General features: G+C 37.6%; 1 protein-coding gene across 4 annotated transcripts in view; it reads left to right on the plus strand.

Annotated features, from left to right (window-relative positions):
• The window catches only part of Itprid1 (ITPR interacting domain containing 1), a 168,173-nt gene that overhangs the window by 79,276 nt on the left and 74,196 nt on the right, over positions 1 to 14,701 (plus strand). For all 4 annotated transcript variants that reach the window (XM_087658734.1, XM_087658735.1, XM_087658736.1 and 1 more), the window contains 2 exon segments: positions 120 to 694; positions 4,086 to 4,143. In XM_087658734.1, coding sequence (XP_087514860.1) covers positions 120 to 694; positions 4,086 to 4,143 — 633 coding nt within the window.

Below are 14,701 nucleotides of genomic sequence, written 5' to 3' on the forward strand. Positions count from 1 at the left end.
ATTGACTACAGACAGCCTTACCTGCTGAGTGATGACCCCCAATATTTAGTACTTACTATGTTATTTACTGCATCAAAAAAGTACCCATTGTAAAACTTCTATGTTCCTATATTCTTCAGGTCGGTTCCGACAGCTGGAAATCCTGAATCATGTTACCAATGCCTTCTCATCTTTGCTGAATGGTGTTAATACCCTACAGAGCCAGGATGAAGAAAAAGCTGAAAGACAGGTTATGCAAAATCCTTCATCAGGTGAAGTGAAAGAACGTAAGAGAAAAATGAGCCAGCTTTTAGGAAGAGCTTCAAGACAGACCAGCAGGATGGATGGTGACTCGGCACTGTCAGAATCATTCAAGATGCAACATGAGATTCTGACTCTGCCGACCAAGCCATGGGACCCTAGAGCGGAGCTACAGGTGTCTTCCATTAGCCATGATAGATGTCAAATGCTTCCTGCAACAGAACATGGCTCTGTCCAAGCCTGCAATGACGTGTCAACTTGTCCTCCTCCACAAGGTTTTCTGGACAAGCAGTGGCCTTGCTCATGCACACTGGCCAAGCAGTCTCCTCATACCTGTTTGTCTGAGGGGTCATTTAGGAGGAGAACTTGGAAGGAGAAATGGATTCATATGGACAAACTCAAGAACTTGTCGCACATTGTTAGTAAAGGACCAGACTCCTTTGAAATGGAAGAGGTGAGTGCTGTATCTAGTGCTTTCTTCCTACTGGAAATGGCCCATGGCTACCGTATCTCTCTTTGTTTTCTTGACTTCATCGATACACTTGATCTCCCAACTTCTGGCATTTTACCTTATGGTTCTGTCTTAGGGTTTTATTGCTTTGAAGAGACACCATGACCAATGCAACTCTTACAAAGAAAAATGTTTAACTGGGGCTGGCTTACAGTTTTAGAGGTTTAGTCCATTCTCCTCATGGCAAGAAGCATGGCAGCATGCAGGCAGACATAGTTGTGTAGGAGGAACGAGATCTAAACCTTAATCTGCAAGTAGTAGAAAGAGCAGGGCTTGAGCCTATATGAACTCAAAGCTCTACTTCCACAGTGACATACTTCCTTTAGCAAGGCCACACTTCCTCCAACAAGGGCATACCTACTAACAGTGCCACTTCCTATGTCCAAGCACTTAAGTACATGAATCTATGGGGCCATACCTATTTAAATTACCAGAGGTTCCAAATCTGATTTAGTCTGGGACAGTTAAAGTCATTTTAGTTGCTTCACACAGAACTAAACTAGTATGAAACCAACATTCTCCTATTTTCTTAGTTACTTTTCTATTGTTGTGTCAAGATACCATGATGAAGGCAACTAGAGAAGAAACAGTTCATTCAGAGGCTTACAGTTTGGGATGATAAGCCCATGACTATCATGGACAGGGAAGAGCATGGCAGCAGGCAAGCAATGATGAGAGCTTACATCCCGATCCACAGGAACTGTGCAGGGAAAGCTAACTGGAAATGGCCTAGATTTTTGATACCTCAAAGCCCAGCCCCTGTGACACACCTCCTTCAACAAAGCCAAAGAGTTCCTACTACTGGGAACCAAGCATTCAAACAAATGTGCCTAGGGGGTCATTCTCAAATACCCTATTGATCCACCTATTTTTTTTTCTTATTCCCAACTGAATTTGAGTAATCTCTTTGCTTTCACTCTATCTTTTACTAAGTATCTCAATGTGGTTTTTATCAACTACTTTCTATCCATAATTCACCTTCTTTAAGAAATCAGTTCAACCCAAAGTTTCCTTCTTTGTACTCAGAGCTGCAGCATGGAAACCATGTGAAAAACTTGTGTATCAGTTGCCTCTTCTGTGCTGTACTCTTGACAGCATAAAAACCAAAGAAAGTGTTCAGACGTGCTTGCCAAAATGTGTCATGCAATATCCTTAATAAAACACTAAGAGTGCAGTGTGGGTTTGGAATTTGGGGAGTTAGTTTCTTTATTTGCTTGTATCAGGGTTTATCAATATTCATATATGGTAACCCTGTTCTACCTGCATTCTCTAATTCTTTATTCTTACTTCTCTCATTCATATTAATTTGCATTTTATTCTGATATCTCCTTTTGTATTTAGTTGATAAAATATATACAGATATATGTATATTTCCACTTATCTCTGTATTGATAATGGAAAATAGGATGGGACTGAATTTATTGATAACTCTTATTTCACTTAATGCTATAAAATGAGAAAACGCAGTCTAAGAAGAGTGCATATTAAAAAGGAGCTAACATCAGACTTAATGTCTATTCTGTTTTTGTTTTTGTTTTTTTTTTCTTTTTTCTTTTTTTCGGAGCTGGGGACCGAACCCAGGGCCTTGCGCTTGCTAGGCAAGCGCTCTACCACTGAGCTAAATCCCCAACCCTTTAATGTCTATTCTCAACTGGCAATCTAAACATTTAATTATAAGAAATAAAATGTTTAAAATGGCAGATTTTTTGAGGTATTTAAATGATAACCAATATTCATAAATAATATGAACAATAGAGTTTTAACTAGGGTTGACAAAATTTCCCCTTGCAGACAATCTATCCTGGTTTTCTTCAGTCCTATTAAATGCTGCTATTGTCCATATTTGGCTTGACTATCAAAACTATAGTCCCAACAAAAATTATACACAGATTTCTAATGCAAAGGGCAACATATTCCATGTTTAATTCTACTAAGTAGAATTGAATCAGTTTCTTTCTTTTTACATTACCCAGCATATTAAATGAATTTTGTACTTATGAAATTCATGCAGTTATGCTACATGACAGATGCTTCTTTATGTTCGTGATGAATAATCCTTATCTTCCTTCCTATATGAACGGACCATGTTTTACAGAAAGTACATATAAGGCCAACAGTATGGCATCTTTATTGGATGCAGACTGCTTCTTTATTTAATTTTTACTGATTTTTAAAACTAATAACAATGGATTAGGTAGGAAGCCTAGGGATATACCTGGCATTTATTTTAAATTGTTGCACACTTTTCTTTCATTATTTTTTTCGAATTGAAAAAAATGTGCTTTGCATTATACCCAATGGATTTTTCTTCAGGATAATGATGTGGGGAGAGAACTTTCTCATTACATTTAAAAATGTGATGAAGCACGTTGGTTTGATCACTGAAACCAACAAAAGGAATGCTGGGAAGTGTATCTTATCAGCTCTCAGTGTCAGTACTACTCCTTCCAAATTCCTGAGTGAAAAGTTTGCCTTTATGACTACAGCCAGGAAAATGAGCTAAACCTAAATCCTACCAATAAAAAGTCCAAAATGTCAATGGTAACTGTATCCAACTTAGGAAGCATTTTACAGCAAGCAGTGTTGCCCCTTAAAGGTGATAGTTGCTGCTTCGTTTTAGCAATAGCTTGGCCAGCATTCATAGAATATTATTTATTACTTTCCAAAATATTTCAAAAATAAATCTTTCTCTCTCTCTCTCTCTCTCTCTCTCTCTCTCTCTCTCTCTCTCTCTCTCTCTGTGTGTGTGTGTGTGTGTGTGTGTGTGGTGTGTGAAGGAATATGTAGCAGCTGTATTATCTGCATTACTGTGTATAAGCTTATCAAGCAATACTTAGCTAGCTAGCTTTCTCACATATATTTAACAATCTTCAGAGGCAAAAGGAGTTTTATTGCACAACTTCTAGAAAGAAGATTTGATCCTCTTGTCCAGAAGTGACTCTCCCTTTCACTAAAATCTTTTAATTTGTTGTCTTTGTTGTTGATATCTCATGCCTCCTCCTCCTCTTCCTCCTCCTCTTCCTCCTCTTCCTCTTCCTCCTCCTCTTCCTCCTCTTCCTCCTCTTCCTCTTCCACCTCCTCTTCCTCCACCTCCTCCTCCTCTTCCTCTTCCTCCTCTTCCTCTTCCTCTTCCTCCTCCTCCTCTTCCTCCTCCACCTCCTCCTCCTCCATCTCCTCCTCCTCATTCTCTTCCCAGGTGTCCATAATCTATTGCCATCAAGTCATGTTTATCCCTCTGGATGGTTATCAGTAGATAATTATTGATTATTGGTTAAATAAAATGAATGTGTCATGAAAATATTTCTAGTGAAATTGATGAATTTTGTCATCTTAGGTCCAGAGCTTTGAAGAAGACACTGGAAACCCTCTTACCCTGACATCAGGAATTGTAGGTAAGAATTCAATAATAGGTATGATTTCATCAATGATCATTTAGAGAAAGAATGAAATACCCAATACTTGGCTCAGTTAAAATATAATTCATTGTGTCCATGAATTCTGATAGATTTCTGTATCATCTGAGTTGCAATGTAAATATGTGTGTAAATTTTAAAATACGTCTCAGGAAAATATTCACAATGTGGTTATTGTGAGGGTTGTCGTCTCTGTAAGCCATGTGTAGGAGAATGGATTTGTCATCTGAGACCAAGTGGGTGCTTTCCTCCTCTGACTGCCTGGTGCTGGTTGTTGAACAAGTCATGCCATTTTGCAGGGCTCAGTTTTTCCATAAATAATAAAGAAATCAATGCAAATAATTTTTATGCTCCCTACTAACACTTGCATTCCAAATTTTTTTCTAACCTCATGTCAGACTCTCTGTGGACAGAAGTTGCCAGGGTGCAGCTTTCCTGGTCTCCTCTTGGGTTGTACATTCTAGAATACAGTGTGAGCCCTGCTTTGTCCCTGCTTCTCATCCCCCCCAGTTACAACACTCACAGCTGCCATGATCCTTCAGTGAAGCTGGAAGCAGGCAGAGATTAGTCAAGCAAAAGAGAGCAGATGAAGCTACTGTGTTTCCTGGAAGAAAATATGCAAATTTTAAATTTAATTTAGTGTGGTGTCAAACACATCTTTCCCATTACAAAGTGTATGTATGGGTCTCATTTTGCTAAATGCTGTTTAGAAATTATGCATTAGTAATTATAGGGTCCTGCTGATTACATAAATTGTTATCCTGCTCTTCAAGTAATTACCACATAACCTGCACTGAGGTTTATAAGACAAAAATAAGCATCTGTTTTCCATTTAATTGAATGCTTCTCAATGAAGCTGGAGGTCCCCTTGTCAAAAGGAACTGCCTTCCTTGACATTCAATTAGGAGGTCTACTAATATCACATAAGCCATCCCAATTATTCCGAAAAGATTATGTGGGAAGTCGGGCAAATTAGGAGACTAAAGTGAGAGAGGTGGTAGTTTGCCTAATAAGAAAAATCTGGACAAGTTGGATCCTCTCTCTCTCTCTCTCTCTCTCTCTCTCTCTCTCTCTCTCTCTCTCTCTCTCTCTCAATGTGTGTGTGTCTGTCTGTCTGTCTGCATGTATGTATGTATGTCATTTTCTTTAATTTTCAAAAATAGTGTTTTGCCAAAGTAACACATGTCTGTAATCTCAGCATGCACAAGGCAGGAGGATGGCAAGTTTGAGGCTAGCTTGGGATACCCTGTTTCAAAACAACTGAATAAAAATACGACTGAAATAAGAGTCAAGTAAATTGAGTAAAAGGTATCCTGTATCACACATATATGTGCATTTTAAAATTAATTAATTCCTTTATATCCCAAATACTGCTCCCTGTATGGGTCCCTCCCTCACAGAGTCCCTCTCCCCATCCTTCTCTCTTCTTCTCTGAGAGGGTGAGACCCCTCCCTTGGGATCCCTCCACCCTGACAATCAAGTCTCTCCCAGATCAGGTGCATCCTTTCTCACTGATGTGCCGTGTGGGGCCTCGTTCCAGCCTTTGTACATTCTTTGGTTAGTGGCTCAGATTCTGAGAGCTCCCAGGGGTCCAGGTTTGTTGACTCTGTTGGTCTTCCTGTGGAGTTCCCATCTGGGCCTTCAATCCTTCCCCCCAACTCCTTCATAAGTGTCACCCACCTCCATGCTATGTTTGGTTGTAGAATAGAAACTGCATCTATTTCTGTCCACTGGTGGGCAGTACCTCTCAGAGGACCGTTATTCTAGGATCGTCTTTACAAGCATAACAGACTATCATTAATAGGTCACGGATTGGTGCTTGCCCATGGGATGGGTTTTGAATTAGGTCGGTTATTGGTTAGTCTTTCCTGTGGACTTTGCTCCATCCCTGCATTTTTGTTTTTAGTGGGTGTGTTGGCGACCCTATCCTTCCGAGTCTTTCCTGGCTACAGAAGATGGTCTCTTCAGGTTTCATATCCCTACTCTAAGGCATCTCAGCTAAGGTCGTCTGCATTGACTCCTGGGAGCCTCTCCTATCCCAAGCCTCTGGGATTTCCTAGATATCCCCAACTGTCAGGCAAATGCAGATTTCCATTCATTCTTCTGGCACACAGGGTCTCTCTCCTGTCTCTCCCCACCTGATTCTGCCTCCCTATTTCCCTCCTCTTCTTCTTTCTCCTCCCAGTGTTCTCCCTCCCATCTGCCACCTATGACTATTTTGTTTCCCCTTCTAATGTGATTCAAGCACTCTTGCTTGGGTCTTCCTTCTCATTTAACTTATTTGGGTCAGTGGGTTATATCATGGGCATTATGTTCTTTATGACTAATATCCACTTATCAGTGAGTACATGTCATATGTCATGCATGTCCTTTTAGATCCGAGTTACTTCATTCAGGATATTTTCTAGTTCCATCTATTTGTCTGCAAAATTCATGATGTTCTTGTTTTTCTACCTGTATAATATCCCATTTTGTAAATGAATCAAATCTTCTGTATCCATTCTTCGGTTGAGGGACATCTTGGCTGTTTCCAGTTTCTGGTTATTACAAATAAAGATGCTATGAACATCGTGGGGCACATGTTGTTGGGGGATGGTGGGGCATCTTTTGGGTATATGCTAAAGAGTGATATAGCTGGATCTTTAGGAAGAAACATTTCTAATAATCTGAGAAACTGTTAGATTGATTTCCAGAGTGGTTGTACAAGTTTGCATTCCCATCAGCAATGGAGGAGTGTTCTTCTTTCTCCACATCCTCACCAACACGTGCTATCACTTGAGTTTTTGATCTTAGCCATTCTGACTGGTGTAAGGTAGACTCTCAGGGTCATTTTGATTTGCATTTCCCTTATGACTAAGGATGTTGAGCATTTCTTTGAGTGCTTCTCAGCCTTTTGAGATTCTTCTGTTGGTAATTCTCTGTTTAGCTTTGTGTCCCATTTTTAAATTGGGTTATTTGGTGTGTTGGATTTAACTTCCTGAGTTCTTTATATAATTTGTATATTAGCCCTTTGTCAGATGTAGAATTAGTTTTTTCCCAATCTGTAGGCAGTCATTTTGTGCTATTGACATGGTCTTTTTCCTTACAGAAGCTTTTTAGTTTCATGAGGTTCCATTTATTAATTCTTGATCTTAGGGCCTGAGCCACTGGTGTTCTGTTCAGGAAATTGTTTCCTGTGCCAATGCATTCGAGACTCTTTCATGCTTTCTCTTCTACTAGGTTTGGTGTATCTGGTTTATGTTGAAGTCCTTGATCTACTTGGACTTGAGTTCTGAATAGGATGATGAATATGGTTTTATTGCTTTCTTGTACCTGCAGATATCCAGTTAGAACAGCACTATTTTTTGAAGATGCTTTTTCCCCCAGTGTATGATTTGGTTCTCTTTCAAAAATCAAGTGTCCATAGGTATGTGGGTTTATTTCTGGATCATTGATTCTATTTCATTGATCAACTTGTCTGTCTCTGTATCAATACAGTTGTTATCACTATTGCTCTATTGTAAATCTGGAAGTCTGGGATAAGTCCAGAGTTTTTTTGTTGTTGTTGTTTTGTTTTTTGTTTTTTGTTTTTTGGTCTTTTTTGTTTTGGGGGTGTTGTTGATGTTGTTGTTGTTGAGGATTGTTTTGGCTATCCTGGGTTTTTTATTTTCCATATGAAGTCGAGAATTGTACTTTCAAAGTCTATAAAAATGTGTTGAATTTTTGATGGTGATCGCATTAAATCCATAATTTGCTTTTGGTAAAATGACCATTTTCACTATGTCATTCCTACCTGTCCATGAGCATGGGAGATCTTTTGATATCTTCTTCAATTTCTTTCCTCAGGGGTTTGAAGTTCCTTTTGTACAGAGTTTTTAATTGCTTGGTTATGGTTACACCTAGATATTTTATATTATTTGTGGCTATTTTTCCCTAATTTCTTCCTCTGTGTGTTTATCATTTATATAAAGAAGGGATGCTGACTTCTTTGAGTTAATTTTATATCCAGCCACTTTGTTGAAGTTGTTTATCAGCTGTAGGACTTCTCTGGTGGAATTTTAGGGATTGCTTATGTATGTTGTCGTATTGTCTGCAAATAGTGATTTCTTGACTTCCTTCTTTCCAATTTGTATCCCCTTGATGCCCTTTTGTTGTCTTATTGCTCTAGCTAGAACTTCATAAACTATATTGAATCAATAGTGGGAGTGTGGGTGGCCTTGTATTGATTCTGACTTTAATGGAATTTCTTTGTTTCTCTCCATTTAATTTGATGTTGGCTATTGGCTTGCTATATATTGTTTTTATTATGTTTAGGTATGGGCCCTGAATTCTTGAAAAGGTGTTAGATTTTGCCAAGGGTCTTTTCAGCATCTAAAGAGATGATCATGTGATTTTACTCTTTTAATTTGTTTTTATAGTGGATTATATTGATGAATTTTCATATATTGAACTATCCTTGCATCTCTGGCATGAAGCCTTCTTGATTGTTGTGAATGCTGTTTTTGATGTTTTCTTGGATTTGGTTTGCAAGAATTTTATTGAGTATTTTTGTGCAAAATAAGTGAAATTGGTCTGAAGTTCTCTTTGTTGAGTCTTTGTGTGGTTAACTTATCAGGTTAACAGTGGGTTCATATAATGAATTAGGTAGTGTTCCTTCTATTTCTCTTTTGTGGAATATTTTGAGGAGTATTGACATTAGCTCTTTTGTCTGGTAGAATTCTGTACTAAAACCATGTGGCCTTGATTTGTTTTTGTTTTTTTGTTTTTTGTTTTTTTGTTTTTTTTTGTAGGGAGACTTTTAATGAGTGCTTCAATTTTTTAGGGGTATGGGACTATTTAGATATTTACGTGATATTGATTTAATTTCAGTATGTGATATCTATCTAGAAATTTATTCATTTCATTTATATTTTCCAGTTTTGTAGAGTACATGTTTTAAAATAAGACCTAATGATTTTTTGGATTTCTGTTTTTGTTGTTATATCTCCCTTTTTATTTCTGATTCTGTTAATTTGGATACTGTCTTTGTGCCTTTTTTGTTCGTTTAGTTAAGGGTTTGTTCATGTTGTTGATTTTCTCGAAGGATCAGCTTTTGGGTTTGTTCTTTTTATTGTTCTTTCTTGTTTTTATTTCATTGATTTCAGCCCTGAGTTTGGCTATTTCCTACTGTCTACTCTTCTAGGGTGTGTTTGCTTTTTTGGGTTCTAGCACTTACAGGTGTGCTGTTAAGCTGTTAGGTTGAGGTCTCTCCAATTTCTTTATAAATGCACTTAGTATTATGAATTTTCTTCTTAGCACTGCTTTCATTGGGTCCCAAAAGTTTGGATATATCACACCGTCACTTTCATTGAATTCTAGAAAGTCTTAATTTCTTTCTTTATGTCTTTCCTGACCAAGTTATTGTTGAGTAGAGAGTTGTTCAGTTTCCATGAGTATGTGGACTTTCTGTTGTTTCTGTTGTTATTGAAGTCCAGCCTTAATCTGTGGTGATCTGATAGGATACAGGGAGATATTTCAACCTCCTTTTTTCTATTAAGGCTTCTTTGTGCCAGATTATGTGGTCATTTTGGAGATGGTTCCATGAGGTGCTGAGAAGAGGGTATGTTTTTTTGGGTTTGGGTAAAAGATTCTATGAATATCCGTTAATTTTTTTGGTTCACAATTTGTGCTAGTTTCACTGTGTCTCTGTTATTTTTTTCCATGATATATCCATTGGTGAGAGTGGGGTGGTGAAACCCCCCACACTATTATTATGTGATGTTCAATGTGTGCTTTGAGCTTTAGTAAAGTTTAGTAAAATGAATACGGGTGTCCTTGCCTCTGGGGCATAGATATTCAGAATTGACATATCATCTTGGTGGATTTTTCTTTTGATGAGTATGAAGTATTCTTCCTCATTTCTTTTGATAACTTGTGTTTGAAAGTCTATTTTATTAATTATTAGAATTGCTACCCCAGCTTGTTTCTTGACTCCATTTTCCATTTGCTTGGAAATCCTTTTTTCAGCCCTTTACTCTGAGGCTGTTCCATATTTGGTTCTGAGGTATGTTTTGTATATGCAGTAGAATGAAGGACGCTGTTTATGTATCAACCCATTAACCTATGTATTTTTATGGGTGAATTAATTGTACCCGTTGATGGTGAGAGATATTGATGACCAGTGTTTGTTCTTGTCACTTTGATATTAAACATACTACTGAGTGTGTGTGTGTGTGTGTGTGTGTGTGTGTGTGTGTGTGTGTGTGTGTGTGTGATTCTTCTGGTTTTTCTGTGAGTTAATTAATTTCTTGTGCTTTAGTGGGTGTAGTTACCTTCTTTGTGTCTGAATTCTTCTATTACCCTCTGTAGAGGTAGATTAGTTGAAAGACATTGTTTACATCTTTTACAGAATATCTTGGTTTTTCCACCTATGATGATTGAGAGTTTTTCTGGGTATAGCAGTCTGAGCTTGCATCTATGATCTCTTAAGTTCTGCGAGAAATCTGCCCAGGATCTTCTGACTTTTAGTGTCTCTGTTGAGAAGTCAGATGTAATTCTGATAAAGGTCTGCCTTTATATGTTACTTGGCCTTTTTCCTTTTCAATTTTTAATATTTTTGTCTGTTCTGTACATTTAGTGTTTTGATTATTATGAAGCAGGAAGATTTTCTTTTCTGGTCTATTCTTTTTGGTGTTCTCTAAGCTTCATGAACATTTATAGCTTATAACCATCTCTTATTTTAGGTTAGGGAAGTTTTCTTCAATGATTTTGTCTATGATTACCGTCTTCTATTCCTATTATTCTTAGATTTGGTCTTTTCACAGTATTTCAAGTTTCCTCTATCTTTTGAGTTTGAAACTTTTTACATTTGACATTTTCTTTAATAAATGTATTTATTCCTTCTATGGTGTCTTCTATGCCTGGGATTCTTTCTTCCATATCTTGCATTCTGTTGATGATGTATGTGCCTGTAGTTCCTGTTTTCTTTTCTAGGTTTTCTATCTTCAGGTTTGTCTTTTCTTTATTACTCCTTCCTAGTTAGAGTTTTACTGCTGTGAACAGACACCATTACCAAGGCAACTCCTATAAAGACAACATTTAATTGGGGCTAGCTTGCAGGTTCATAGGTTCAGTCCATTATCATCAAGGCAGGAGCATGGCAGCATCCAGGCAGACACGGTGGAGGAGGAGCTGAGAGTTCTACATGTTGTTCCAAAGGCAAACAGGAGAAGACTGACTTCCAGGCATTTAGGATGAGGGTTTTAAAGTGTACACCCACAGTGACACTCTTACTCTTATAAGGCCACACCTCCTAATAATGCCACTCCCTGAGCCAAGCATATATAAACCATCACAGTTTCTATTTCCATTTTTAGGTATTGGATGGTTTTATTCATTTCCTTCACCTGTTTGACTGTATTTTCCTGTATATGGCAGGAGGATTTTTCTGGTCCAATTTCTTTAGTGTTCTCTTTCTTGTATGTTTATAGTTTATAGCCATGTCTTTCTTTAGGTTAGGTTTTCTTCTATGATTTTGTTGAAGTTGTTTTTTGTCCCTTTGAACTTGGAATTCTCTTCTTGAATGTGAAGACCCTTTTCTATTCTTATTCTTCTTAGGATTGGACTTTTCATAGTATTCCAAATTTCCTGAATCTTTTGAATTAGAAACTTTAAGGGACTTATTTGTTTCCTATTTAAGTGTTTCTACCTGTTTGGTTGTGTTTTCCTGTATTTCATTAAGGGAATCATTTCTATCCTCTTTGAAGGCCTCTATCATCTTCATGAGATTGGATTTAAGGTCACAGTCTTGCTCTTCAGGTAGGTTAGGATATCTAGGGCTTGCAGTTGTAGAAGAGCTGGATACTGATGGTGCCATATTATCTTGGTTTCTCTTGATTATTTTCTTGTGCTTGCCTTTTGCCATTTAGTTGTCTCTGGTGTTAGTAGCTGTGAGTGTCCTGCCTTGGAGTATGTCTCCCAGGTGACAGCTGTATGTCTGGAATTTGAGCAGGTCTTCTGGGAGGCAGGTAGCGCTGTGGGGTGGGATGCAGTGCAGTACGCGCTGCTCTGCTACCCCTACAGATGCTGGCATAAAGTGGAAAGAATATGGCTATACATACATTTTTGATGCACAATTCTAAAGATGACGTCACCTAAAAGATGAAAGTACATGAGTTTCTTCCCTGTCAACAGACTATGGCTGGGTAGTTTTAGTATACTACTAGCAGATTTGTAATCCCTTCACTGTTTCCTGGATCTAGACATGTCTGATCTTGGAGTTGTTCCTTTGAGAACTCAGTCTCACGCTGCATAAAGGTGTCTCATATGGACATCCTGGTAGACATCCTTGAATAAACTTCCATATGAGTAAGCCATTCTTGGCACCAAACCTAGTCAACTTTTGAGACGACTCCAGCCCAGAATAAAATGGCAACCCTACAGCCTAGTAAGCCAGCCCACAAAGCAGTGGGAAGTAGTTGTTTAAAGTTATATATTACACACAAATAGTGATCCGAATGTTAGCAAAAAGTATAACTATTTAGTGTATGAAGTTGAACAAAGTGACTGTTTTACAGGACATGAAGAGCAAAACTATAAATACTGTATTTTTGATTAACCTCTCAAAAGTTAATGCTGGAATGACAAGGTAAATAAGGAAGGAAATATATATACACACACACACACATATATATACACATACTATACACATACTATGTATATATATATATACATATTTATACATACACATGCTATTTAAAATGGGAAAGTACATCTTCTTATTCCAGAAGCCATGGAGATTGTGTAGGTTCTGAAAGGGAAAAACAGTGTGAGAGAATCTGTGAGGATGATTCCAAAAAAAGAACCCATTAAGGGATTTTTTAAAAACTGGTTTACTAAAAAAACACAATACATCAATTGTGTCATTTCCAAATGAATTGCATATAACTGCTGGGCTGACCAGGACATACATTTCCTGTTACTTTACAAAATAGACAAATATGGAAAAATTGTCACAAGATCTCATTATTTAAAAGAAATGCCTGCCACTAAAACACTGACTACACAGGAGCATTCAGGAATCTCTGAATGCTCATTCGCAGTGAGAAGTGTGAGGAAAGCCCGTGTCTCAGAATGAATGGTCCTCCAGGGCTGCTGTTCTGCTCAGATCTAGCATGCAAGGTATGATTCTGCATCTGATGGTGGGCAGCTTTTCCATAGATAACTGCAAATCCCAAACATAGTGTTTCTAAAAGTTCTACATAAAGACACTGAAAATAGAATGTTAGCAGGCAAACAGTTGAGGGCTTCAATGCTCAAGAAAAAGGAATCGCACCTAGGGTAGGCTTTTCAAAGCAAGCAGAAGTCTTCTCCTGCTTGAGGTGGACTCATCAGGCACCCTTCCAAACCTCAAGCAGAGAACTGTTGTACAAACCCCCCACCCCACCCCCAAAATCAGAAAACAAAGTCTGGGATAAAGATAGAAGGATTCAAAAATGTAAAGGGATATGACTCCCAGAAGGAGATGGCCAGGCTGGGAAATCCCCAAATTCTAAGTATGAAATCTGCCCACAGCACTGTACTTGAACTGAATATGCATTAGTAAGTCCAAGAGATAGCAGAGGCTAGAAGAAGGGAAAAATATTCCATTTGGAATAATAGGTAGCTTTTCCTTAAAGGTTCCTTGCATCCTAAACAGTAACTATTTTCAATATCCAAGTATAACAAAATTTATTAAACATATGAAGAAATGAGAAAATATAGATAGTGCTTACCAAAACTAACAAATAAAAAATAAACGAAAAAAACCCAAGTAATTGAAAAAAGTCATAAGAAACAGTAAATGTTGGAATCACCCACTATTGTCATGCTAAATATTGCAAAAGAAAATACACTTCAAATTAGTAAAATTATTACAAATCTCAAAAGTGAAATATGAATTATGAAACAGAAAAAATCATTAAGTGATATAATTTATATGATTCACACTTCAGAGGATGAGTTTAACAGTAAGCTGAGCAGACAGCATAGGCCCACAATTCTAGCATCTAAGGATACTATAGGAATACTTCAAATCTGAGGCCAGAATATTAGAACATATGTTGCCACCCCCCCAAGTTTCTAAACACCAAATTGAAAATATTAAAAAGACTTGGGGAGCTTTAACATATATTTATTAAGATTACAGGTGTACCTATCAGTGAAAGTGTTCAATTATATAAAAAGGGTAAACAAAAAAATTATCTGAGATATAGGAATCTATAGAAAAAATGTTGAGGACCAAATATACATGTGATTGCAGATGGAGAAGGGCTTGGTCAAGAAGAACTGTGAAGAAAAAATATTTTGAAGGGGTAATTTCCATAACCTACTCATAAATGTGCACATGTAAATATAAATTGGAAAAGCTTACAAAATACCAACAGGATAAACGCGTAGAATGCTATACCCCAAAATGTTCAGGTCAAGTCGTGAAGACCAATTGGAAGAGCATGTTTAAGTAGACATAGAAAAAGAGTAGAGATGCAAAGATGTGAAAGGCCAGGGTCTTCTCATCAGAAAAGATGAAGGCCGTGGGAGA

Source organism: Rattus norvegicus, chromosome 4, assembly GCF_021556685.1.
Source record: "Rattus norvegicus strain SHRSP/BbbUtx chromosome 4, alternate assembly SHRSP_T2T, whole genome shotgun sequence".
Taxonomy (NCBI): Eukaryota; Metazoa; Chordata; class Mammalia; order Rodentia; family Muridae; genus Rattus; species Rattus norvegicus.